This window comes from Trachinotus anak, unplaced genomic scaffold, assembly GCF_046630095.1.
Source record: "Trachinotus anak isolate AG129_WGS33_773 ecotype Australia unplaced genomic scaffold, CSIRO_AGI_Tana_v1 ptg000002l, whole genome shotgun sequence".
NCBI lineage: Eukaryota > Metazoa > Chordata > Actinopteri > Carangiformes > Carangidae > Trachinotus > Trachinotus anak.
Window position 1 is genome coordinate 20785963 of NW_027273853.1, and position 27566 is coordinate 20813528.

General features: G+C 39.4%; 2 protein-coding genes across 2 annotated transcripts; one reads left to right on the forward strand and one right to left on the reverse strand.

Moving 5' to 3' along the window:
* Positions 1-11059: 11059 nt before the first annotated feature.
* Positions 11060-16008, forward strand: LOC139636797 (protein FAM180A-like). The gene is made up of 3 exons (XM_071505146.1): positions 11060-11364; positions 14162-14259; positions 14349-16008. Exons 1-3 carry the CDS (start codon positions 11286-11288, stop codon positions 14676-14678), a joined length of 507 nt encoding a protein of 168 aa, XP_071361247.1. The 5' UTR covers positions 11060-11285; the 3' UTR covers positions 14679-16008.
* On the reverse strand, positions 15505-25821 carry slc23a4 (solute carrier family 23 member 4). Its single transcript, XM_071505131.1, has 13 exons — positions 25687-25821; positions 25428-25510; positions 24503-24643; positions 23839-23996; positions 21735-21894; positions 19063-19244; positions 18484-18604; positions 18204-18360; positions 17860-18113; positions 17442-17606; positions 17234-17342; positions 17025-17120; positions 15505-15773 (listed from the first exon to the last, which is right to left on the reverse strand). The coding sequence occupies exons 2-13, from the start codon at positions 25473-25475 to the stop codon at positions 15505-15507; spliced, it is 1860 nt and encodes a 619-aa protein (XP_071361232.1). The 5' UTR covers positions 25476-25510; positions 25687-25821.
* Positions 25822-27566: the final 1745 nt, after the last annotated feature.

Sequence of the window (27566 nt, forward strand, 5' to 3'; positions counted from 1 at the left end):
CACACCAAACCTGGAATGTTTCCTTACTTACTCTGCACAATGTGTTTCACACACTTTGGCTTTTTTCTGCTGGTTTTGTCTTATTTGTGGGATTATCAGATTGGAGGAACAGGACCGGATTCAAACCATCATTAAACTTTCATCTTCATGACCCTGAATTCAAAAGTGAATTTACAGTATCTGCCTTGTGAAAGTCATTTCATACATACAAATATTTATGCAGGTATTGTAGATATTACTGTGAAATATGTGGGTCATAAAAGAAATATGGAGCGCAGCAGGCAAGGTATGTCGGCCCGTCTTGTTTTTTTCAAGATGGGCCCAGCGCTAATCTCAGAAGATTCTGACTCAACAACATGAAATTTCTCCCTTATATAGCAATATTTGGCTATGTTTGTTCATATCTGTGAACCTAGCTGGATAGGAGCAGATTGGTGATTTTCTGATTTCTTCTTTTAATTAGTCTAATCTGGCACTGATGATATGAAATCCCCTGTCAGTCAATCATATCGATCATGTCAGTTCACCAGGTCCAGACTGAAACATCTAAACTACTGGATGGCTTTCCATGGAATTCTGTACAGACATTCATGGTCCCAAGATGATGAATCATTATAACTTTGGTGATCCCATCTCTTTTCATCTACTGCCATCATCAGGTCAAATTTGTATTCTTTCTTTGATTTATAATCAGAGTTCAGCAACATGACCTGAACAGGACTGGTCCCAACAACAGGTCGTAAAGTAAAGTTTTGGCCTCAGGTCAGGTTTGGGTCTCAAATTCAGCAGAACCAGGCAGATTAAGTCAGGCTGTATCAAGTATGAAAGGCAAAAGTGACAGGTCAGGTTCAGGTCATGGTCTAGGCCCATGTCAGCTCTGTCTCCTAGAAATTATGTTTATATACAATTAAGCAGCAACATCAAATACCTTGAAAACGTAAATCGTAATTTTATGTATTTGGCAAGTCGCTTATATAGAACAAATCAATAAAATGTTAACAGACTATGTATTTATTTTCCACCAAAATATTTGATCTTGCAGACAACAGCATTCTTAAACTTTTTATGGTTATATTTAGGCATTCACAGCACTTAGATTAGAGAAAGATTGTTGTCTGGTTTAATACAGAAAAGTTTGACAGTGACTTTAGACACTGACCATGATCTTTCCCTATCTTAACCAAAGTGCTTTTCTTGTCCAAACCTAACCAAAGATGGGGCTGTGGATGCAAACTCTGGTCTCTAGTGTGAGAGTTGTGTGTTTTGTGTTGCCTGCCATTTACCTTGACCACCCAAGTGAGCATGTTAGCATGCAGACGTTAGCATTTAGTTCTAACCAGAGCTGTGCCTATGGGCAGCCTTACAGAACCTCTAGCATGGCTATAGAAGCTTGTTCCCACACAATGGATGAAGAGGTGCTCATCATGTACCAAATGAATAATTGTCTGATCACAAAATTGCAGCTGTGACTTCAACATTTTGAGTTGTATGCACATTTCAGTTGTTTTTCCTGTAATGTGCTCTTGACCAGCAGTGTCTCCAGTGCGTTGAGGTTTAGCACACAGACAAAAGAAAAACCAGTGTTGGTTTACAGATGTGGCAAACGTTAATTCCTTTATTTATTCATTTTCTTTCCCACTTACTCCATTTCATGGTCACAGGGGTCTGGACTCTGTCCCAGCGTGCACTCAGTGGGAAGCCAAGCTATGGCAAAATGTGATTTAAGCAGTGAGAGGTCTGGATTTTATTGCAGACTGTGTCTAAACAGACAGTGAAACTTGCATAACTACTTCCTCCAGACTTCTTAGAGACTAATTTTATAGTAATTTAGTAATGGATATACAGCACTTCAAACAGGGGGCAGGGTGCTAACATTGTCCTTAAATCATGTAAACGGTTATTAAATCTATTCTGTTTTACACGTGTTCAGAGACACACACACGCACAGAAGACAGATGGATATACATGTGTGAAAGATTTGTGTTTTCTTATACCTCATTCAAATCCACTCTTTAATCAAACAACAGGAGCATCAAATGGGATATTGGAAAGTGATAAAAGCATGGGTCAGGTTTGACAACAAGGTGATACAGGGTGAATCTCAGCAGAGTGGCTGATTTATGAGATAAGTGCAATCTCTAGCACATATCCACATGTGTATACGCACGCACACACACCCACACACACACACACATACAGTACATGCACCACACATAATACATTAGCTGCTGGGAGACAATCCAGCAGAGCTGTGGAGACCAAACAGCTGCTCTCACATATCACTTTTCACTACCACACTAAAAGCCTGCTAATGTCCATGTAGACACAGTCAGAGAGGAAATGTCAAGGTCAATGTTAATTGAGCTCACCAAAACAAATACTGTCAGAGCCAGAACAACACACAGGAATCCTCTAATGATACTGTATAGTGAGGCCCTACGCCCTCCTTTTACCAGAAGGAAATAAAACAATGAAATAAAACATAGATGAAATAAAAAGTAATTGCATAGTGGATGGTCATCAATTTTCCATTTTGTTCTGGAGCAGAAAGACACGGCATAATTGGCTTCATCTGTTAATTTTGATCCACATATGGAACGTAGACTAATAGCATGTAATCTTCATGATTACTACAACCTAGACAATCTGGCCTTCATTTTATATTGCATTATATTTTGAAATCATTATCCCTCCACTTTAAATTCCTCCTCTTAAAATGGCTTTCTGAGTGTACTGATTAATGAAATTCCTTAGCAGATGAGGCCCATAGACAAAGAAATAACTGCCTTGTAATTTTTTTTTTCTTTTTTAGCAGAGAATAAAGTTTCAGTTTTGTAGTTTGTCTGTAACATTTGAAGAATGAGACAGTGCAGAGTGGTTATGCAGCTTCTTCACTGCTGACTGACACATGCAGTTTTTTTCATGTAAATATTTACTCTCAGTTATAGCAGAAGAATCTCCTGTGTATCTAAAAACCTGTTTATACAGCATCTCCCAGTACTGAGTGAAGGTGCACAGTGGGAGCTGCAGATAAAAATCTCCTAATTTAATCCCAATTTGATGCCTTATGAAATCATTTTTATTGTCTTTTTGCTTGATAAACTGCTGTGGATGCCTTTCCCACTGAATAAGTAGTGATCGGCCTCTTGCCAGCAGAGACGGTGTCACCACAGGTCAGATATCCCCTTTTTACGATCAGTGTGTTGCTCATATCCTTTTTTCTACCGCTGACAAATTATTAGTCACATTGTTGACCAGCCAGCTATTGCACCCACTGGGAGACTCATTGTCCATGGCGTCCATCTGTTACTGTTTATAATGCAGCGTTGCCGAATCGTGCACTGTGTCTGCAAACTGTGCTGCATATAAAACAGCTGAGTAAGGAAAGGGCTGAAAGTGAAGAGTGAATGTGCAGCGCTTTGCTCCCTGAGGCTATGAAATTTAGTGGATTACTCAAGATGGTCATTTTCAGTAAGTACACTAAAGAACTAAATACCTGCTTACAAAGTGAACCAAACTCCCCTTTTAGTGCGTGACACAGTTAGTGGTCAGACCACAGAAGGAGTGAGCCACCCACCCGAGATTCCCGTAGACAGAAAAGTTGTTTTGATTGAAACTGTGTTGCATGTGATGAAGGAATTATCCCAGAGACTGCACAAATCTGATTCCAGTAAAACAATGTGTCCTGCCACAGTAGATGTCATCCAAGAGCAGCATTTTCACTGTTGGTCATCTACCTGAAAAAGCTTCGGTGGAATTGTAGATTTGGTTTTCTTTTACATTATTGTATCCAGTGTGTACAATCACCAGAAATAGAGAAGGTGCAAATAGTGCTGTGTACTGTAGCATACACACTGCTGTTTCTTTTGTTTTTGTTTGTACGTTGTAGTGTGATACATTAAAACTCAATAAGCATTGTTTCAGCTATAATGCCTTTAAAGCATGTACATTAACGGTTATTGTGATAGCATAAACCACAAATATTGCACATTTAAAACTGTCAATATCAGCTTCATGATTACAGCTTTACATGTAACATTTTTCCCTACATTCTGTTCATGATAATGTTAACATCACTACCTCTCTCCCACTGAGGTCCAACCAGGACACCCACACGGGGACGGGAGACATGAGTGCAGCCTCATCACTCTTGCAGCATTAGAGTCGGATCCCTATGTTTAGCACTGCCTGGGTCTATGATTTCATTACAGATGCTTGATTCAATACTAACAACTGAGATGACTTCAGGTCAATTACTCAATGACAGCGCTGCAGGCAACATCATCAATCACCTACAAGTGACCTTCATCTCCTCTCCCCTGTATACGCCGCAGCTCGACCTGTCCTGTTCACTGTAACAGCACACTCCTAGTACCTTTTACCTCCTTTTGAGCTCAGCTTGTCTGATACATACCAGTCACACCAGCGCAAAGAATCCACGCCAAGTGCACAGCTGTGAAAACAATTGTTTGACATTTATTTGCCAAATCTGCAGGCTTAGAGTTATTTCGTGTTCGAACTCTGAGCTTGTGCAAAACCTGGGTATGCACGGGAGAATGTGTAATCGAGATGGCACCTTATACAGTATATGGTGGGTCCCTGAGAAAGAAAACCATCACTCTGACAAGATAAGCCTTCTCTTTTGGAAACCCGAGGTCAAGACTATACCTATCGCACAGAAACTGAGATGTTCTGCTGGACTCGCGCACAGTAGAGAGAGGCATGAAGAAGCAAGACTAAGAGTTTACAGCCATGCAAGCAGCTTTCTGAGGCGGTGCTTGAGCTAAATGCTTATGTCAGCATGCTAACAAGCTCGTCTTGACAATGCTAACAAGCTGGTGTTTACAATGTTCACCAGCTTGCTAACATTTACTAATTAGCATTAGACACAAAGTACAGCTGAGGCTGATGGGAATATTTAGATATTAGTTCTGCTGGTATTGAAAATCAAATTGAAATTTTGACCTAATGACAATCACCAAAGTTGTTCCATACCATCTAGTTTTCATTCAAAAGCACAAATGTGAACCTCATGGTGGCCACAGATGAAAAGTTGAAGGGTTATTAAAGTCACTTGGATTGATCCTCTGGGGACCATGACAAAAGTTCATGGCAATCCATCCAGTAATTATTGAGATATTTCAGTATGGACCAAAGTGATGGACTGACCAAGACCAACATTGCCATCTCTAGAACCATGAAGCTATCATGGCTAAAAAAATAAAAATAAAAAAAAAAGAGGAATAAAAAGGAACAAGAAATGACTGGAGAACTTAGCTCAAGTGCATTAGAGGGAAAAGATAGAGTGAAGTAGACAATAAAAGCTGAAGGGGGCTAATGTAATCTCCATCAGCCTGTGAAAGAGCTCAAATAGAAAGCCCGTAGTCTTAATTGTAATGTCAATGAAATCTGGGTCCATTAGTGTATTGATTTCAATGTCATGTGAACTGTGGCAACATAAACATCAGCCCCGTATAGTCTGATGAGTTTATATCGACATTTTATTGGGCTCGTGTGTGTGCATGCCTCCACCAGCAAAATGTTGAAAAGTGTGTGTTTATGGAAAACAATTTCAGTGTTTACTCACCAGTCTGACTATAGCTCACCATTTCTCCTCCTCTTCTTTGTAATATTTCGCTTTTATGGGCAGTAAAACATTAAAAGAATGATTAAAAGAATGGTTTCCTTTTTGGCCCATTGAGTGAGACATAGACACACTTCCCAGCTCACAGCAGGATTCCAGCAATAACTGTGGTAACTGCCTTGAACTGCAACAGTCTTCACAGCCTGAAACATAGCCCCACGGTCACTCTCCCAGATTACTGAGTCATTACTACAGCTTAACTGGGAGAACAAAATGGAACGAAACTTGCTTCAAAGAGATGGAAGTGAACTGTTAACTGTAGTATTTCCTGAATAGTACAGAAAAAAAAGATGAATTTTTGTTTGATTTTGCACGATCACCAGTGCTCTGCATCTCCACATTTTCCCTCTGATCTTAAAGGAGGAAGGCTGACAGTAGTTGGTCAAGGTCAAGGTAGTTGAGAGGAAGCAGCGAAAGCTCAAAGAGCTAAAGAGGATGTGGAGAAAGACGGATATGTGAAGAAAGGAGCAAAAGACCTTGGATTTACATAAGTGACTATTGTGGATTTGGCTGAGGATTTGCAGACACACATAGTATATTCTAATAAAAGTGCGCATACGCATGCATGCACACACAAACTCAAACAAAGACTCTGAGAAGTGAATGTGAGTGATGAGGGGCACGTTCAAGGCCTTGCCACTGCAGACAGCTCATCTGTCGTCCTCAGAGATAAGAGGAAGACTCAGGCAGGAGGGGTCCAGAATGTGAGCCAGACTGTGTCTGTGTCTGCAGGCTGAGCATTCAAGATTGAAATCCTGGAATAACCAGGCTGAATGAAACAAGAGGCAATAACTCAAAACTATATATTCAAGGATTTTCCTGCAGTTATTTTATGTGAACTCTTGGAAGTGTGGAAGTTCAGGAATGACAATATTAAATGAAGAAAATTCAATTAAACTGAAATTTATTTTGCAATGTGTGTATATAATTCATGCTTTAAAATATATGTGTATTACCAAAATTAAACTAAAAGTCTTGGTGTCATCCCAAAAGGTTAAATTCCTTTTTCCTTCAATAGTTAACAGTGTAATAAAACTAAATGTGAATTGGACTTTCTTATTGTAATATACAGCAATATGGTTTTTTCTTGAACTGCAACAAAACCTAAAAAGTAACAATTTTTCAAACAAATGTGCAAAATTTAATCTAAAACGTGAATGTAAATTTACATACAGAGACTCAAAAAAAATCCTTTTGTACTATTTAATTTAGAACGTGTCAGTGTTGAGCTCTGGAGTAATTAAATGCCCAAGGTTTTCATTTTATTTTCATTTTGACACTCGTGATTTAAACATGAAAATGAGAAGTGAATTTTTTTCTATGCCATATATCATGCATACATAAATGGCACATTACATTTCAAATGCACTTATTTATTTTCATTTGGACTTCTCAGTCCTAGATGTCTAAAGCATCTTCCAAAGAAAAAAGAGAGTACTATATATAATACTCTAAAGAGTTTCACCATCTGCATTTTATTTCCACACAAAGAAACGTTTAACTTATTAGATGTTTCTTGTTCAGTCTGCCTTTGTGTCTTCTAAAAACCCAGGAGAGAAAGCCTACCATCAGAGGCACATACATTTATTCTCATCATTCTGAAACAATACAGTTGCTGTTTTCAGGTCCTGACGGGGCTGGATATTTGTTGCAACTTCAACCCAAAATACAAAAACATGGGCCATTTATCAAAGTACAGTAACTGTGTTCAGTTAAGAATCCAAAGTCTGTTCTGTTCCCACACTCCTATTTTTGGTTGCGATTTGGACGCAGACTGTCCCAGAACGTCACGTTTTGACTGCAGTCTTGGGGATTTCGAACTTCCCCATGCAGCTAATTACAGTCGTGGCTATGCTCTTATGCTCTTTGTCGATGAAGAACAGATGGACAGTGGGTTTGACAGTCTGAGTCGGTGATGTGTTATCACGCCAGCCAGAGAGCTGGTCAGGGAGCGTGTCCCAGAAGTCAGAAATGATGAAGAGTTAGTATCACTTTAAAATCAGGAGGGTGGCTGAATGGATCATAAACTGGGTTTGGCCTGCAGACAGCAGCATACAATACAACTGCATAGTGATGACAGATGGTCTGTGAGGAAGCTGGGATGTCTGCAGTACCAGGCTGTGAAGTGGCAACTGCCCAGCAAGTGTGTTTCTCCAGCTTCTAGCAGAGAAAATGCTTGAATATGAAATTTATACAATAGTTTGCCAAGAATGTGTGTGTTTAGGAAGACATTCAAAGTTCACAGCTTCCCTGAATTAAGCAGAGTTTGTACCAAACGTCTTGTAGTTATGTCCATTATACCCAAAATGTAATACAGGTAGAAGTATGATTTATATTCACATTAAATTTACATTTCCCAGGTTATCTTATCATTGATAAGAAAGTAGATGAAACTGAACTGAACATTTCAGCTGAGGCTGCCCACAGATACAGAGAAATGCTTCCATCTAGTGGAAATGTATAGCTATTACCAATATTATTAAAGATTTTAGGAGGATTGCAGTTGTCAAGGCATATTGTTTTATTCTACATGACGCTTTATATGTTTTTATCAAAGTTTGAGGCCAAGATAACCTGACTTTTAGTCCCTAGCATAGACACATGAAGCCTGGATCCTACATTTCCCATTATTCCCGTTTCCCAATTGATATCATCTTACATTGGGCCCTTCCTGCCTGATATTCACACACTGTAACTGAGAAACCCCTGATGACATCATCAGGGATATTTCCTCAGACTTGACAAACTCTCTCCAGAGCCACAGAAATCATAACACAACTTTTTTCACAGGCTGCATGTGTCTCCTCATGATCAGAAAATTGAACCTCGACACCCGCATTGTGCTTTTCTGTGAAGTATCTAGACAAAATAACGCTCTTGTGACATATAATATCACACACTATCCCATCATACATTTCTCTTTTATTCATGTGTTGTTGTAATTGTGTCTTACGTGTCAAAGTGACTCTTTGTGGTTACGTTTGTTATTCTGTGATTTTGGCATCAGGCGTTCTGACTTGTCACAGCAGGAAAAACAGACAGATGTAACTAATAAGAGCGATGGCGGCTCTGTTCTGTTTGAGTGCAGCACGCACATGGGGCCCTGACACTGGCACACCAAGCGGAATGCAACCAGAATCAACATTATTAGTTACACCTGTGGTGTGACACGCTAAAGTGCCTGACATGAGAAAGGTCTGGGCCGACTTGTTCATTCGTTCTCTGTCAGCGTTGGAAGAAGCAGCCTATTTGCATCCTTTACTGAAAACCACTATGTAACTCCAAATACTCCAAAGTCCTTCTTTTCAGGGTTACCTGAATACAACAACAGTAGGAAATTATTTTCAGCAAAAGGTACTTGAAGTATCAAAAGTAGTAAAAGCAGTAGTAAGAAGTAAAAGTACTAATTGTGGATTATGGATTTATTATAACATGTATGGAACATTTTAATGTTGGTCAAGGTGGAGCTGATCTTATCTACTTGACATAGGTTATTATTTGGTTGTTGAATCTTCAGCCATGTATCATATTTTATATTTTAGATGACCATTAGATTGTATGTAAAATATAAACTATAGGAGTAAAAAAAAAAGATAACATTTCCCTCTATGATGTAGTGGAGTGAACGTAGGGAGTGACATAAAGTGGAAATGTTTAAAATAAATATATAGAAATCTTATTAAAGCATTCTACTTGAGTAAATAGTTACACTTCACCACTGTTCACTGTGTCCTACATAGTCATACATTCAGTAGTTTAGTCCATGATGAGCAGTAAAGTTCTAATAAATCATCATCATTTGGGTCATCAGTGACTATACCATAATACTGTGGGATTTTTAGCAGAGAAAGATCAATTTTTGAAACTGCATAGCACATAAATTTCATGTTGAGTTTTTTTTTTTTTTTTTTATATCATTACTGACTTTATTACTTTGCACATTTCATCAGGGAGATTTGACAGAAAACGTGGACATATTATGCCACAGAGTGATAAGCAGGGTCATTGAGTGCAGCAGGATATAAGAGTCATAACTATGTGGACACTTTCTTTTTTTTGTTGTGTAACAGTTAGTCCACAGGCATGTCCTGTCCTTCTGTCTTAAATTTTAATTCCCTTCAGTGCTGCCAATTTGTTTTCGTTTGGGAACGAGTTCAAGTGCGTCATTAGATACATCAAGCCTCAGTGACTGATTGATTATTACTGGGTGAATATCCATTGTCAGAAAGACAAAGCTTAACTCTGAGCCACTCACAAGCATTTTCAGAAAGTAAATCATTTAAGGCCACAGCTCTCTTGCCAGCTGTAGCACAGCCTGTGTCTGCATTCTTCTGCAGCAGCAGCGCGACTGCCACATCTCTCTGAGTCTGACTGCCACAGAAACACATCCTGAGAGGCAGATGCGAGGAAGTAACATCTAAAAAACCTAACATGTGCTGCGCTCACATGTTGGCAGTTTGTACGCCCGAATGGAAGAAATTATTGAGAAAATCGTGTTAAAACAAATAAAACTTATTTTATATGGGTGCACTTCTGCTAAGTGTTCCTCAGGCTTATGGAGAAGGTGAATGGTGCCAAGCAGTGAACAAAGTTTTTCTTTGTGGTTTGTGTATATGTTTTTTTTTTTTTTTTTTTTGTGCCCAACGCTTGGGGTGCATGGTTTCTATAATTAGAAACAATAACTAGTTGCATGTTCACAGAGTGTGAACTTTCCATAGGTGTCCTCCTGGACCCACACCAACCGAGCTGTTACCGGTGGTCATCCTGGCACCATCACACAGTGAGGGAGCATGCCGTTGGTAAAAACAGAACTAACTTTGATCTTAGAGGTACATAAACACAGCTCCCATAGGGAAATCAAACATTTAAACATGGTCTCTCTCACTTTCAATTCCTCCACCCACAAGAAGAAGCCAAGACAAATCAGGCTTTGTTCTACAAGATTATTTTAAAAGTCAGCAATAACAAATATGTTCAACAGACAGAAAATCATCTGACAAGCTGCTAGCAAGGCTGAACTGACTGTAAGTAACACTGACATGGTTTGCTGTTTGCAACTGAACTACGGCATATAAATATTCAAATTTAAAAGGAATATGACTGGATACACTGATGAAAGGCATTAAATCGGCAGGGATTTGAGGCTCTGACTAAATGTTACAGGCACATAATGTTTTTCAGTAATCAGATCAGGAAGATTAAAGTAAAAGAAAAAAATGCTGCTGCTAGTGATGACGATGATGCTAATAATGATGGAACTAATAAGGACAACAAGGTGTCATCAACATAAGCCAGTAAAAGGCAGGGGCAGAAGAGTGTTGTTCAAAAGAAACCTGATGACAACCAGATGAAAGACTAAAAAGGCTTTCAGCTGGTTGTCTGAGGGGCAGAGAGAGAGAGAAAGAGAGAGAGATCAGATGTGGATGGGAGGGGGAGAGAGAGAACACAGTCCTGAGGACAGACGGAGTCAGAGAACACAAATGATGAAGAAAGCGTTCAGTGCGATGTTATGTGAGGCTGCAGATGCAGAGTAAAGAGAGGGCGAGAAATGCAAAAGAGCGGCACCGTGTGTGCTAATTGAGCTGACCTCTGTTCAGCCCTGCTTACGAGACTCTAACATCGTACAAGGGACCTGGCCACCATGCTGCCCTGGAGGATGGTCGTTGTTGGTCTTTTCTACTGCTACATGAAAACAGGTGTCACAAACTGTCGGACTAAAGGTAAGACTTATATTAAATGCCAAATGGAAAAAAGTTCATTTTCTGTATGTGGTTGATTTTTTTTTTTGACAGAACAAGGAGAATTTTTAGCAGCAGTGGATGATGGTGAATTAATCTTTATGATGGATTAACTGACTTAACTTTTTTATGTGTCTTGGCTGCAGGTGAATTGTTTATTCTGTGTTAGCTCTTCCAATAAATAAAATTACAGTCAATGCAGATTCAAAAGCTGCTAGCTTTTTATAGAACAGTGATTAAATTCATCTTGGCTGAACACTGAGTGTTCCTTGGTTTAGCTGCTCTGTAATTTTAAACCAGGGAAAGAGTGATCCTCATCGTTTAACTTGTTCCCAAACTTAAGTGTTTTCACTGAAAACAGATTAAATAAATATTGTCCAACCATAGCTTTGCCAGTAGAATGAATCATTATGTATATTGGACATGAATATATACTTATCTTTTTGCTATTGTTGTTACAAGGCAGAGCAGAAGGATTCCTGCTGTATTAACACTGCTCTGTCTTGAGGAGCACCACCCTTCAAAACAAACAAGCTGTACAATAACACATAGTTTTAACAGAACATAGCACAATACTAAAACTATTTAATAGAAAATAACCACCATTTTTTGATTTGTACTTTAAATGTCTTTCAGATAACAGCACATTTCACTTTTTTTATAATGTAGAGACTGATGTAAGTTCATGTGTCATCTGAACATGTTTCTGATGAGAAAATGATGGCAGGGGTCCAAGGCTGATCTGAGAGAGGAAACTGGTGAATGAAAAGCATACTGCTGAGGTATTTGGACCAGCTCAGGGAATTCCTTGAGTGTTTCTGGTTCTATCACTCACTCAGACTGACACTACACACAGAAACAGAACTCAAAATGCAGTGATAAACTGCGCCATCACTACTGTGATGGCTAAAATTTCTGGTTTGGGTTATGGGCACGTTCCACTGACAGGAAGTTCCAAGTCATGAAATGAAAGACTGAAATCCAAGCAGCAGTTAGGAGCACTTCATCATAAAAAGCTGGAATCATTAAAAGAACATATTTGGCCTCTGCCATGTCTTTGATTCAAAGTTCAAACATCTTCTGTGTTTAGCAGCAGAGTTTACTGATGTGATGTTGCGTGATCTCTGGGTATGTCCAAGTTCCAGCTGGAGCTGCCAAGCATGTGAAGTTGCTGGGCACAGATTGAAAAGCACCATGTGATCTAAGCCCAGAAAGCTCATAATCTTCATTAGTATTTACCACTTACATCAGCAGACCATTGGCCGTCAATAGCAGTAAATAGTGTGTGATTACAGCCTGGTTCAACCTATTTGCTCCCAAACATAAGAAAACAAACAAAAGGTTTCAGTGGACACGGCTGGATTCCTTGTGAGGGTAAACACAAAAATGTTGAAGTGGTTAGATGTTGTGGGCCAGATATTGATAGAAGTAGTATTTGATCAGCATGTTTTACAGAAATTGAGATTTGTTTAATCATGCTGATTTAAACTTTAACAAATTTAGATTAATGGAGATCATTATATAAACATTACGACCTACTTATGTAGATGATTTGCTCTGACAGAAGCCTGTTAAGATATCATCATCCTGTTACATTTGTTGAGTCTGGTGGACAGAAAGGAGTAAAAGACATGGCAGTGGGATGACTGAGTCTGGCTTAGACATTTAATGGGTTTCTTAAGTGTGTTTCCACATTTCTCACCCACTTTTCTTTTATCTCACTCATTTTTGAATTAGACTGTTTGTGACTTTTAATTGTTACAAGATGCGCTGCATGAATAACACATAGTTTATGAGCCGGTCACAGCATCTTTAAACCAGACTAGACTTCAGAAGACTTCAGACAAAACTGTTCAGGTTCAGTGGTTTTGACTCCAGTGCTGCAGGTCCATTTGACAACATCAGACATCAAAGTGTAGCTCAAGTCAGCACTGATATCAGTCATTCTACCACCATCTCAATTTCTACCTGAGGCCCACATTTTACACCCATTAACAAAACCAGCCAGCAAAGACTGTTGGACATAAAGGACAGTGAGTCAAAGCAGTGCTTTAAATCTATTCTTGGCCAGAATTTCTTTTTGTCTGTCTTCATCTTTTAGCCATACTAGCATGGCTCTAGGGATGACAATGTCAGTATTTAAGATGGAGGGTCCACCACTTTGGACCCACCAGACTGAAATAGATCAAAACAACTATTAAATCAATTGCTATTCATGTTCTCCACAGGATCACTCCCACTCCCTCTAGTGCCCACATGTGGTTTTGGAAATTCACAATGGTTACTTTTGTCTGTGAGCTTTCATTGACTGCACAAGATCTGTTGCGGCTAACACCCTGGTCTAAATTGTGAGTTTAAGGACTGCTGTGAAAAAGAGGCTGAAATGCTAAGCCCGTACACTGCATGTTGAAATCATCTGGAGCCGTGTGTTACCCCGCCTTTGATTCCTCTGCTGCCTTTGAAGTTGGAGGTCATGTCTCATCGCCTGCAGATAGAAGTCATCTGTAAGGTCAGAGATCGCGGGGTTTTGGAACGCACAGCGTGTACATCACAGATCAACCGCTGTATGTGTTGGTGTGGGACCAGTGAACCTGGGTTTCACATGTGCTGGGAAGTCAGCACCCCAGTACAATCTGCATTTCATTGTACCTAACAGTTTTGAGTTTGTTATTTGCTTGTCAAAGAGAACCCAACTTCAAGAGGCCTTTAGGGTCCACCGTAATAAATCACAAGACAACCCCCCCTCCATTCTCACAGTCTGTGTCTCTTTACCTGCTAGCCCTGTTCCCAGCTGCAAGCAGAATAAAAAGAGATGTGGCAAATGTGGCGAAGCCCTCTTTCCACAACTCCTTCGATGATGTCCATCTACTATTTGAGGTCAGACAAACATATTATAAAACACAGCAAAACCTCAAGAATGAAAGATCACTGATAACAATTTCCTCTTTTTTTGTTTGTCCAAATAGATCCTACTAACTGGTGTACACTTTGATGCCAACGGACAGTTTTCAGTGAAAGACGCTGAGCTGGCTTCCCTCCGCAAGACACGAAACCTGGAGCTGATCTGTGAGGAGATCATTCCCCGTAATCTATCAGACATTTTGAGGCTCATCTCTGACCTTTCAAATCATACCGGTCACCTGCATCAGGACGATTTTGAGCGCACTTTGATGACCTTGGTATACATCAGCCAGCAGATGGTCAGTGCCACTACTGAACACCAACGAGAAGTCTGGGCAGAGTCTTTTGTTAGCTTGTACAAGGCCATCAAGCAGGATCTGACAGGGATAAACTAAATGGACACAGGTACTGTCTGCCACACAGTTTTATAGTTTATTATGCATAAAGGAAAAAAAACAACTTTTTTTTGGAAAAGAAATATCCTTTGAGATTAGTGGGTAGACCTGCTTTGTGCATTGAAGAAATATCATCTTGTGTATCATCATATGTGTAAAGAGCCTGAGAGAAAAATCCTGTCAGAAAACATCGCCGAAAATTGGTAAAGTGCATGGACTGATAATGAAATATATATTTTAAAATATTGACTGTGACAGAAAAAGCTGATCCAAACATGAGGTATTGTATAAATACACACTGGATCTATAGGTTGAATGTGGCACTGAACATCATGGATTCACTTACATTCACCTGTCTTTTCAGTGTTTGTTCTCTAGCACCTGGGTGTGATCACACTCTAAAACTAAGAAAACATCAAGGTTTAAACCAAAGAAATCACTGTTTATACTCAACAGCATTATGCTTTGTGAATGCAAATTACCACGCAGTACAAATGTCTTCAAGATTGTACACACACACACACACACACACACACACAACGATCTGGTTTCAATGTTGTGGCTGATCAGTGTGTAAATGTCAGCTTTCTATGATCAACAATTTACAAAAAGCCTATGAAAAATAGGAAGTCCACATGTCAGCCATTCTTATGCAAGATGTCCTCTGCAAATGTCACTCCAAAAGGTCATGTGAAATTCTTTGCATCATGTTGTCACAGTACAGTGTCTTTAACAGAGGACACCAAGTCCAAACGGAGCTGCCTCTGATGGTATTGTTTTCGGACAATCCCCAAAATGACATGGGAGTAGTGAGTGAGTACACAACTCACAGAGCGACTCCGACAATGATCTGTGCAGGCTCTGGTTGTCCCGGTGGCTGCTTAGGCTCCATGGATTTTGTATCTACTCCACATCCATCCTGAGAGTTGGGCTCACCAGGAGGGCAGAATGGAATGTACCGGAGCCAGGAAGAGGAAGACAAGTAAGAGCTGATGCCAAAGGGAAGGTTATAGACTTCTCCGCTCTCCAGAGTGTTGCTGGAGTCATCCTCGTGAGCCTTGTTCCAGGCGAGGATACCTCGCTCATGCTTTGATCCTGTTGGACGTGTGTTAAATGTGTTAAATCATATTAGTGCAGCTTAGGAAACGAATGAGATCACTGACTCTGTTCTCAAGTCATTTTCTGACTTGCTTGTTCTTTTTTTCATAAAGTTTGGGAATGCTGTGTGCAGACAGTTTTCCTTTCCAGCTACACATAATATTCCTTTCTTAAATTAAATTATTTTAATTAAAAACAGTCGTTTCAAAGCTGTTTTGGAACAAAAGTTCAACATTGAGTGGAAATTCAGTTTCATGTCCTCTACTAAATCAAGTACATAAGTACAATTTTGAGGTACATATGTGTACTTGAGTATTTCCATTTTCTGACACTTTACGCTCAACTACATTTATTTAATAAATTGAGTTAGTAGGTAATTTTTTCCAATTCAGGTTAATAACAAAAAATAATCAGCAGTTTTATTGACCCCAGGAGGGAAATTCACCAGCTACTTTGCAGTATATTCAGTAAAGTAATTAAAATTAGCCCTAACTTTACAAACTGCAACATCAAGTAATGTAAACATTAGTGCACAAATAATTACAATCCAATGATATAACATACAAAGCGAAATGGGCCATTCTGCTTAATGACTATTTTTATTATGTTCAGTATATTTAAATATATTTCAATGTTAATGCTTCTGTACTTTTATTAAGTAAAATTCTCTCACTTTTACACTGTGGTACTGGTAATTTTACTTAACAACAGTGTGCTTTTTTCACCACTGCTACTCAACAATGAAGTAAGATGTCACCAGACCTAAAACTACAAAACCCTAAAAAATGGTTGTTTTCGGAAAAGATAGGAAAGCAACATATTAATATTTGGTAACAGTCCATTGTTGAGGTTTAAGTATCAGGTGATGGTTCTTGCCTTCTTGAATCTATGCACACCATTATAAACCTTCACCCCATTTCAATGGCCAATTTCTTCCTTCTCCTTTCTTAATTGAACCAACACTAAATAATTAACCATGGCCTCCTGACACTCAGCAGGCAATCACTTGCAGTCACTTGACAGAAGATGACCATCAACACTGAAATAAGCTATGACCCTTCAGTGCTTTGCCCTGTAATATAATGGTTTTGACTCCACCACTGAGATGTAAAGTTTTACACTTACATGCTATTGCAGACCGATGGTTATTGTGGCTTCTAGTCAGAGTTGACAGATTATCTATAACTATTACACATAAAAATACCAATAAATAAATACATGTATAATTCAATAAAAACAGAGAGATACCTGGAATAGTGTTGTCCAGTATGAAGCCAAAGAAGCCTCCTACAAACATACTGGTTGTCAGAAGTACCTGCAGCATCTGGTCAAGTTCCACCACACCTGAGCACAATGCAATGCAAGCAGTTACACCTCTGTTCCAATAATCAAGTAATAGTATAGTGCTTCTTTTGATAAATACAGATTATATAGTGAAACCTTATCATCTTTATCACCTGTAGCAATAGCTCCTTGGTTTTTTAATATCCAGTTGGGAATGACCAGACCAGAGAACATGGAGAAGCCAAAAATAAAGATGTTTCGAGACGAATTCATATCTGCATACTGGAAAAAAGTGAGGAAAAAAACACATGAGAAAACTGTACTATTTCGATGCAATATGTATTTTTATGTATTTTACTAAAAAGATTTTGCTGTGTGTACCTGCAGATTAGAAACCCCAGCAGCGGAGATGACACCAAACATAACCATGAACATCCCTCCTATCACAGGTGATGGGATAGTGGTGAATATAGCGCCCACTTTTCCAAACACACCCATGACAATCATCAACACGCCACTTGCTACTATCACCATGCGACTGCCAACCTGCAAGAGGAAGAGACACCTTCTCTTAAAACTGTGCTTTTAAAGGCAATAGTAAAAATATTATATGTTGCTGTTTGCTAAGAGAAAAATATATAATGAGTATAGAGTAAGAGAAATCTTATGTACAAAGTTGCTATAGTGAATAATTTTACTCATCTTACAACAGCAACATCAAGTATTGTAAACATTAGTGCCCAAATAATTATAATCCAATAATATAATATACAATGTGAAATGGGCCATTCTGCTTTACCTTTGTGATACCAAGAGCTCCAACATTCTCGCTGTATGAGGTGGTGCCATTGCCTGTGCCCCAGGCTCCAGCCAGCAGGCAACCTATTCCCTCAATACCAATACCCCTGTTGATGGCATGTTTAGGGGGAGGTGGAGCCCCAGAAAGCCTGGCACAAGCATGGTAGTCCCCTACCGACTCTATCATGGAGGAAATCACACCAGCGAGAATGCCAACCACTCCTGCCAGGCTCACAGTCGGCATCCCCCACTGACCTAAGTTCGAACACAGGAGAACAGAGAATGTCACAGAACATTTATAGCCTGTAATACATTCAGGTTCAGGTGATTCTCACATCCTCTTACCTGGGTATGGGAAACTGAACCAGGGAGCTTGGCTCATAACATCTCCCTTTAGATCAGTCCGAGCCAGATAACCATACTGGTCTGGTTCAGCAGGTAATACATTATAGGTTGTCAAAATATAACAGATGAGCCAAGATAAAGTGATTCCAAGTAAAACCTGGGGATACGTAGAGAAAAAAAATCACTTTTGTCATCTTGTCAAGAGGTCTAAAAACGAAATGCATCATTCATTTTCTAAATAATGATCCCGAACAATACAGACAATTTGTTTGATACATACTGGGAGAATCTGAAAGATGTAGACACGGGAGGTGTGCAGTTTTTTTTCCTTGCTGTATTTAGGAAAAGGCACAGGTATGTGCCGGAGGTACTGCGAGAACAGGATGATCAGTGCCGTGGTCCTGTGTGAGAGGGAGGGGTATTACATATATAGAAGGTAGGACTGCAATACAATTTAGCTGAAGCTGTAGTGGAGCAGCTCAGGTTTTTGGCAAGAACTTTTACCAGGCTTCCCTTCCCTGCCAAGAGATTAAAGCTTTACACAGTTTTCAAGTCGGTTAGTATTTTTAAAACCTTGGCTGTACTCTGGGGCAAAGGAGGAAGCAGATTTAATATAACCCATAAAACATGTTCAGTTGAGAAAAATGAATTAAACTGTACTGTATTAAATGTACTCTGTTTAAGAACTCTTTTAACTGCCGTGTACAACCGACAAGGGTTGTGTTAATCGTAACATTATCAGAAATTCTGAAAAAATTAAGTTATATTACATTTTATAAAGTGATTATATTAATTAGACTACCACTTTCTGTGCTCTGTAGCACAATGATCCCAGTCTCTAAAAAGATATTTTACCCACATGGCAGAGATGCCCCAGTGGTTCCCAGCACTCACGCCAGCTGAGTCAAACAGGGACAGTCCAATGAGAGAGATGGTGGGAGCGATGGTGAGAGGTCCAATGAAGCGCATGAAGAGGCCGATGAGGCCGGAAAAACCAACAAACACCTGGAAGAGTGAGCCCACCATAATGGACCCCTGGAGCTGGAGACAGACAGAAGAAAGACAGATGACAAATGTTAAAATTATCACAAAGGTATTTGCATGCAAATTACAACTTGGTTGAAGCATATGTCTACCATGCTAATGGTAAGGCCAGTTGTTAGGCTGCTTTCACAATGGAGACCACATTTCTTTTATATTATTGTGGTTCCCATTGTTATCTGCCGCAACAGCGTGACTGGTATAGTTTTCAGTGTGTGTGTATGTGTGTGTCATTGTGGCAAAATGTTGTCCAGAAGACATCTACTGTAGCAGGAACTACCACAGAAGTGGTTTTCATTACTTTGGCAGGTGTATAGCATCACAACTGTGCAAGCTATGGTCACAAAACTATACAGGTATATGTAGTAATGACTACTGAGTACTCGTGGGTCTGCTGAGGACGACCTATCATATGTGATAGCAATAATCCCACCTCTGATTGCACAAAACGATAAAAGACTTGGCATTGGAGGAGTAGTAATCCCATTTCTTTTGGCTGTGAAAAAAAAAACAGTTCCATCTTGTGCTTAGCCCATCCACTTGCATACAATCTAAAGCACATTATAGGATTGTAGAGGCACTGGGGTGTTCCTTTCTCCTATATTTACACTGATAAGTTACACTAATGTTTCAAAAGTAACATGGTATATTGAATTACAGAGCAGTTCCACTCTTATTATTGTGGACATTCCGAGTAGATATGAGCTACGTCCAACACTGACAGAGAAAAATCCATTTCTTGGAGTTCAGACTGTTTTTCAATAATTACCACAACCACAGCCTCAGCTCCAGCAACAACATTAGGCCTAGTTCTGCATGGCTAATGTCATAACACACTGGTACAAGGACTGCAGTTTGCACTTGCAGTTTTGTCGACTCATCTGTTCGCCCCAACCTCCTCCTACAGCACACTTTGCTATGTCAGCTGACTTCCTCCTCTGCTCCCATCATGATTACTACTGCTGCTAGAGGTTGGCTAACAATAATACATACTGTAACTATGAACCTACTCTGTACTTACTCCATCTGTTGGCACTGACTACTATGAGTCTGCCATTTTTAAGCAGCTGAGCTACCTTGGATCTCAAACCAGCCAGCCAGCTGAATGTATAAAACCCCAACAGGAAAACTATAGAGCATATTTTCAAATCAAATAATAAATGAATGCTTGGAAATGTAGAAATGTTGTCCACTATAGATGTAAGTAACATTAACTACCAGTAGCAAACAGCTGGCAAGGCAAAGATGTTTCCTGTGACAATGCAGGACCCATTGGAAAGAACCCAAATTCAGACACACAGAGGAAGGCAGATTCAGTGGAGCCATCTTCAATAAAGATAAGCTTAAAGGCAGATGGGTGTATGAAAGTGAGTAGCTGAGCTTCCAGGCAATCAAGTAGAAACGGGTAACAGGAAATTGGTGACAGGCACAATGGAAAAATAATAGGAAACTAGAATATGAGCACATACATCTGCCAATGGCAAGATACTCATACTCATAGATCTCATCACCATAAATATGTCTGATTTGCATCAAGATGTATATTTTATTTCCTGAGAAATTGAAATTGTTGAAAGTGTTGAAAAATCCTTTTCTCCCAATTGTAAATAAAGTGATATAAAAAACAATCCTGGTTCTGCACCTTTAACCAAATCCACACCAAAATTTAATGGGTTCTTCCCTGGCCCATACCCCTTCCCAAATCGGTTCAGTACCTTTTGCATAATCCTGCTGACAAACAAACAAACAAGTGAAAGTAGAAATAATAAGTTGTTTTGTTCTGGTTTTGTTGTTGTTGTTGTTGTTGTGAGCTAAAACAAGTCATTTTAGCTCAGTGTGGGTCTCTGCCAGTTACTGATAAATACAATGTATATAGCTGTTTGACCTTTATATGCTGCACTATGCTAACCAGCTAATTTTAACCTTTGTATGCCTGCTGTTTTGCTGCAGGGCCGGTAACAAACAGTTGCTTTTTCCACTGAAAATAACTGTGTGAAAACAAGGTCGATAAGAGCTATGACACTGAACCAAAATATTAAAGTTGCGGGCAGTAAACCAAAACAATAAGCTTAAAGACAATAAAACTCTCAGCAGAGGGGGACTGGTGAGGTGGATGATGATTCTCTGTGTGTATGTCACTACAAGCAACAACCTTCACACGTCCTTTCATCAGCAACAATTTATCAAAGAAGCACAGCTCAGTTGTCTGATTTTGGAGAGGGGTCTACAAAGCTGCTGAGGTCTCCACATCTGCTGGATGATGCATTTTACCTCATTTGAGATGTAGCAGTGGTGAATTGGACACAACCAGAAATGGGAATTATCTTGAGATTTTTTTCACCTGGCGTTTCAGGGTCAAAACTGGTGTGTGGCCCTTTAAATGTTACAAAAAAATATCATTTACAGAAAATGATTTTGATCCAGCTGTTAACCAAGGTTTAGTGAGTTATGCTTTAAGCTGTGGTTAGAAAGTTCGGGTGGTTTACATACAGCTCTCATTCGACTCTGCCACACGTCTTTGAATTCTGTGGAGGTGGTGTTGACGAGGCTTGCATTTTGGGTCCAAGCAGGGCATGTCCACTCTGGCATGGACAGCATTGCCATTGAGGGAGCCAACAATGTGAATGTGCCACCTTGGAGGATGGGCAGCCTGCAAATAAAGATGGTCAAGATACATCAGTAATTAATTAATTAATTTGGCAATTAACATAAGGGAGTCAGAGAGATATGGCATTAGGATAAGAGCCTTTCTTAACAGGTCGTACATCATCAGATATCAGATGTTGCAAAAGATAGTTTGGGGTGACAGGTAAAATTAAACTGAATTACTATAGCCATTCATGATTATCTAAAAAAAACAGGGCCTATTTCTTTCAATTGCACATGATAAAATTGTCAATTAAAATCATGTGATGGTAGAGAGTGACTCTCTAATTAGACAAACTGCAGGACTGTGAGAGGTTAAGTGAGTTAAAATCATCATATCATCTGCTATGTAATAATCCCCAGGCAATGCTGGTCACCATCAGCAATTCGCAGAATTTACAATTTCCAGTGCAACATGCATCTCTAACAGCCAATCAGAATCGTAACAGGACAAGCATTTTTTAAGGAAAACATGGAAGACTCAACAGAATAGTAAAGACACAGCCAGAAAATATCTTTTGATGGGAGTTTAAAATGTTTTCATCCTAAGGGACACAAGTAATTAGTTTTGTTTTTCTTTTAGTTTACCCTATGCCATTAAACATACCGAATGTTTTCCTTACAGCTGACCTCCAGGTATTTGGAGAGAGACAAGAAAGCATCAGTGGTGCTAAGCCAGGGGAATGTGGATTTAGCAAGAACCAGATTCCAAACATAATAAGACGGAAATTCTTTCCCTAATCCTACTGTGACACCAATATTCAGCCAGGCTGATTCTACACAAGCCTAGTGCAAGTTCAGAGCTCCAAAACATGGTTTCAGTTTGTGGTACTTCAAAACAGCTATTACATCATGCAGATTCTCCTTTGGGTATGTCACTACTAACAAGAGGAACCTTTATAAACACTGTGTGAGCAGACTGATGCTCGTTTCTGTTTTGACATTTCACATTGGACTTCTTCGTATCATATCGCATTGTGTCGTTCTTTATATTGCATGTCATACTGGACATGCATAAAAAGACTACAAAATAATAATTGTCTTGTAGGGCTGTCAAAATTAACGGAATAATAACGAGTTAACGCAAATTAATTTTAATGCCACTAATTGTTTTGACGCGTGATTAACGCGATTGACGCACATTCTTTGATTATGACCATTGGCCCACCCCCATAGTTTGGGAAACCAGGAAGCGCAGAAGCAGCAATAACGTTATGGATGGCAAGCAGAAACAAACCTTAAGCTTCAAAGCCTGCATGCAGTACCTTTGAGGTTATTCTGGAGAATATTCTGGACAGTATTTCCCATTGTTTTGGATTGTTGCAATACCAAACATACATTTGCATAAAGCAAGCATTTGTCCACTCCCATGTTGAAAAGAGTATTAAAAACTAGAAAAATATCCCATTAATGTACATTTAGAAAAGCCCTAATATCTTGACATTAAGGTATCAACGTAGGGTACAGTACAAAGCACTGTTGAAGCCATCATGGCTTAATCGTGGCGCAGAATACCTTAACATTTGAAAGCATCTTTATGTTGAAGTTCAGCTATTTGATACTCTCTGATAATCTGTTAAATAGAGGCTTTTCCCTCTAACACAGGAAAATTTTCTATTGTTCATGGTTAAGGCTGCATACGGACTTTAGAAGTTCAAAGGAGATTAAGAAGGAAATCTGAGCGGTTGTTCTGTTCTGCTCGTTGAATTAGAAGGAGCAGCATAGTTAATTCCTCCTTATTGCACCATGCTGTACTCCTGGACTTGTGGTAAAGCATGAATCAACACAACATGACAAAAGCTTATCTAGTGAATTAATGTAAATTAACCTTAGGTGGAGAAATAACTGACTACAACCACCTTCAATTAAACAAAACCGAAACATTTATCACCCCAGCAACCCCCAAGCACCTTCCTGCTCATTAACAACTTCTCCTTTTCTTTCTTACCTAACGCCGAAGGTGACTTGCAACAGAGTGCAAATGCCAGAGGTGAAGAAGATGGTACTGATGAGGTGGCTTTGTGTGAGGCTGTCATGTTGTAGACACAACCCCTGAGACAAGATTAACGGGATGGCGATGATACCTCCAAATGCAGTCAAACAGTGCTGAGAGGGCAAAGACAGGAAACATTTCGAGAGATACATTTATGTAATGGTTGATGTACATGTGGAAAAAGTAACATGACATTTTAGGTGCTTTGGGGGAATAATCTAAACATAAACTGATCTTTCAATTTCTGGACAACACTGGACATTACTGCGTAAGTGCTGTGAGCCGCATGCATAATGAGCCGTAGTAGAAGCTGTAAGAATGATACGATGATGTAAAAGAGTTGTTTTTATGTGCAAATATCATAGTCAGGATTTATGAGTGATGACAGCCCCCAAATACGTAAAACAAACTCCCACCGACTCCACCATGTCAACCGTATCCAAGGCAAATTTCACAGTCAGGCCTACATGAATAAAACAACTGTGAAGGAAGCGTCAAGCCGGAGCTCTCATGTGACACTGTGGTCATGAATGCATTGTCATATAACATCAGGAACTCTGCTACATCTTTATCAGGAAATTAGTGGAGACTCATTGTCAAAACCCCTTTGCTGACGTACCTGGATGCCTAGAATGATGCACAGGTACCAAGGAGGAACATCTGTTACGCAATATGCAAGCTTGTTGCTGTCTCTATCCACAAAGGAGTCCAGTTCTTCTTCATGTTTTGTGTCAGGTATATCACAGAAGCGTCCGTCAAGCTTCAATGAATCAGACAGACAGGCAGACAGAGGTCAAATAAAGATTCGTATGCGTGCTGCATATCTCTTTTTTGCATTGTGGCCATCTGTAATTTTGTGATATGGATCAAATCTCAAAGCAGAAAAACAACAACAGACTGCCTAATGTGTTTAAACCCTCATTCATCCAGCACAGCTTTATAATATCAATGCACTTTGCTCTCTGACTGAAGAATTCATTGTGAGGGAATGTAATCAAATGCCTCTCAGCTCATGACTTCAAGCAGAGCAGCCATAAAAGTAAATGATTTGCACAAGACATTCGTTCCCTTTCATCACATCCAAGACATTACAGGGTAGTTTTAGCCAAGTAACAAATTTTCAATTGTAGCATTACTTGTTTCTTGTCAGGTTCAAGGCAATAATTATGTCCTAAAACAGTTATTGATTAGAAGATTGATGCTAAAGATTTCTTTCTATCTATTTATAAGTCCAGACAATGCCTCATTCTTTTTGGATATACTTAAGATTTGGACTGAAACCACAAAAGAAAACAGTGTGACTCTGACTAAACATTGTGATGTTAAGCAGAGAGGAGCTAGAATGTAAACAAGTACATTCATGTGCATCCAATTCTATGCTAGATATACTATGTGGTGTCACTTAGTAACTGACCACAACATCTAGTTTCGCTGGATTTAACATTTAACATTTAACATTTTTCAATAACTGTGAATCACTTCACAAGAAAATGTAAAGGATGAAAACATTTCTTGTAGAAAATTAAATAAAAAGTTATACTCACTGCAAATGCATAGTTGTCAAGACCATTACTTTCCTTCTCTGGAGCCATGTCAGCTTCAGCCTAGAGACTCAGGTGGTGGACTTCTGAGCCCGGAAACAAAACAGGAAAGTGAAAAAACATCAGTCAGAGGGGAGGAGATCTGGAGAGGGAGTCTGATACAGAAGGGAGAGAGCTGGGAAGGGGGAGTTTTGGTGGGGGCGCGGAGGGCAGCATGGTAGGAAGGAGCAGAATTCAGACAAGAGATTTCTGTGCTTGTTACCCAGCAGCTCATGTGAACTCAATTACAACAGTAACAGCAGCTGACCATCCAGCATCTGGCAGGCAGGAGATATCCTCTCAGGCAACTCTTTTCTCTCTGTCTCTCTCCAGCACACTCATCTTTTTCAGAATCTGAAAAAGCATTTAAAAAAAAAACATTTGAGTCACTGAGAGTGGTCTATAGGTTTCTATCGCGGAGATCTTTAAGGCAGTACTTGTTTGCTCTGGCCTGTTGTTTCAGCCACTGGCGAGTCAGACTCAGAGGTACTGAGTTGATAAAATCTGGTCTTCAGGGCATAGCTCAGTTACTTCTTTCTGGCCTACTTTCCCACTAATTTTAACACCAAATGTTTGTTTTGTGAGGGCTAGCTTTCATAACTAGCACAGTGTTGAAAGACTATCACATGGCACAAAGCTGTTATTGATGATGGGTAAATGTTCAGTAAATGTTAACTTCATTTCCTAATTTACCGTACAGCTCTATTAACCCTCAAATGTTGTTAGATTAAATTAGATTATTTGTCTAAAGAGTTTGATAGCAGGCCACATCTACTTAATTAAGAGGATCCAAACGGCATTCCTACTGCTGCAGAGGAAGTTCAGAGTCATACATTGTTGGCATCCATATCTGGGTGTCTTTTCACATCCTCTGTCACAGAATTGTTAATCTGCATCTCTCCTCTTCCCAAAGTCAAGATCCACTCCAGGTCCCAAACTGACAGCTGCATAACACCAGGAGCCGGAAAAGGCAACAACAGGCAACAAGCAACAGGCTCTGAAAGGCAAAACTAATCAAAAGATTTTAACAGCTTTCCACACACAGGCACATCAACTTCAACTGCTTTTGAACACAACCAACTAGAGTTTCTTTAACTATTACTCCTGCACTTTATCAGATACTTTTTTATACGATACGTTTAGACATTAAAGTGCTCACATTGCACTCCTCTTTTCAGCCTCTGGAGTTTCAAGAAATGTAGCTCATTATCATGTGATACACATTTCATCATGAATTTAGCTGTTTTTCCATCTGCTGCCAGTCCTTGTACAGCACACAGTATTTCAACTGGCCTGGCCTTAGGTCCTAAGGTCATGCAATCATAATGCTATAATCTTTAAAACGACACAAAGAAAACTTAAAAATGAAAAATAAAAGGGCTAGTACGTTAATAAGCTTCAGCCTTCTTTAGCAACATCTTTACCCACTTACTTTACATAAAGGTAAAACATGTAAAAATCTAGCAACATCACACCTGGCAAGACTTCTGAGATTTTGTTTGCACGTGTCTTAAACAAGACTAGAGTCTCTGACAGCTCTATGAGGCTGAGCTAAATGCTAACGACAACATGCTAACATGCTCACAATGTCACTGCTGACATGCTCATGTAAAGCAGGTGTAATGTTAATAATGCTCACCATCTTAGTTTAGCATTTTAGCATGCTAACATTTGCTAATTAGCACTAAATACAAAGTTCAGCTGAGGCAGATGGAAATGTATTTAGTCATAAACCAAAGTAGTAGACAAATAAAAAAAAACTGACCTGATGATGGGGCCGGATGGAAAGTGAAGGGATTGCCAAGGTTATTACAATTCATCCTGAATGTGACATGAATGTCTGTACAATTTCATGGATGTCAATTTAAAGGTGTCAGTGGTCAAAACCATGATTGTCTGTAATAAACCAATCAAATAGTTATATACAGTGGTTATAGATATTTCAGCATACACCGAGGTGGTGGACCAAATTACCAACTAAACCGACATTGCCATACCTAAAGCTAAGCTGCTGGCAATGCTGCAACTCTCACAAAGCAAACACAGTTAATGTGCATGTGGAATTGTCATACAGTAAGGAATTTTTTAAAAAGAGGCTGATTA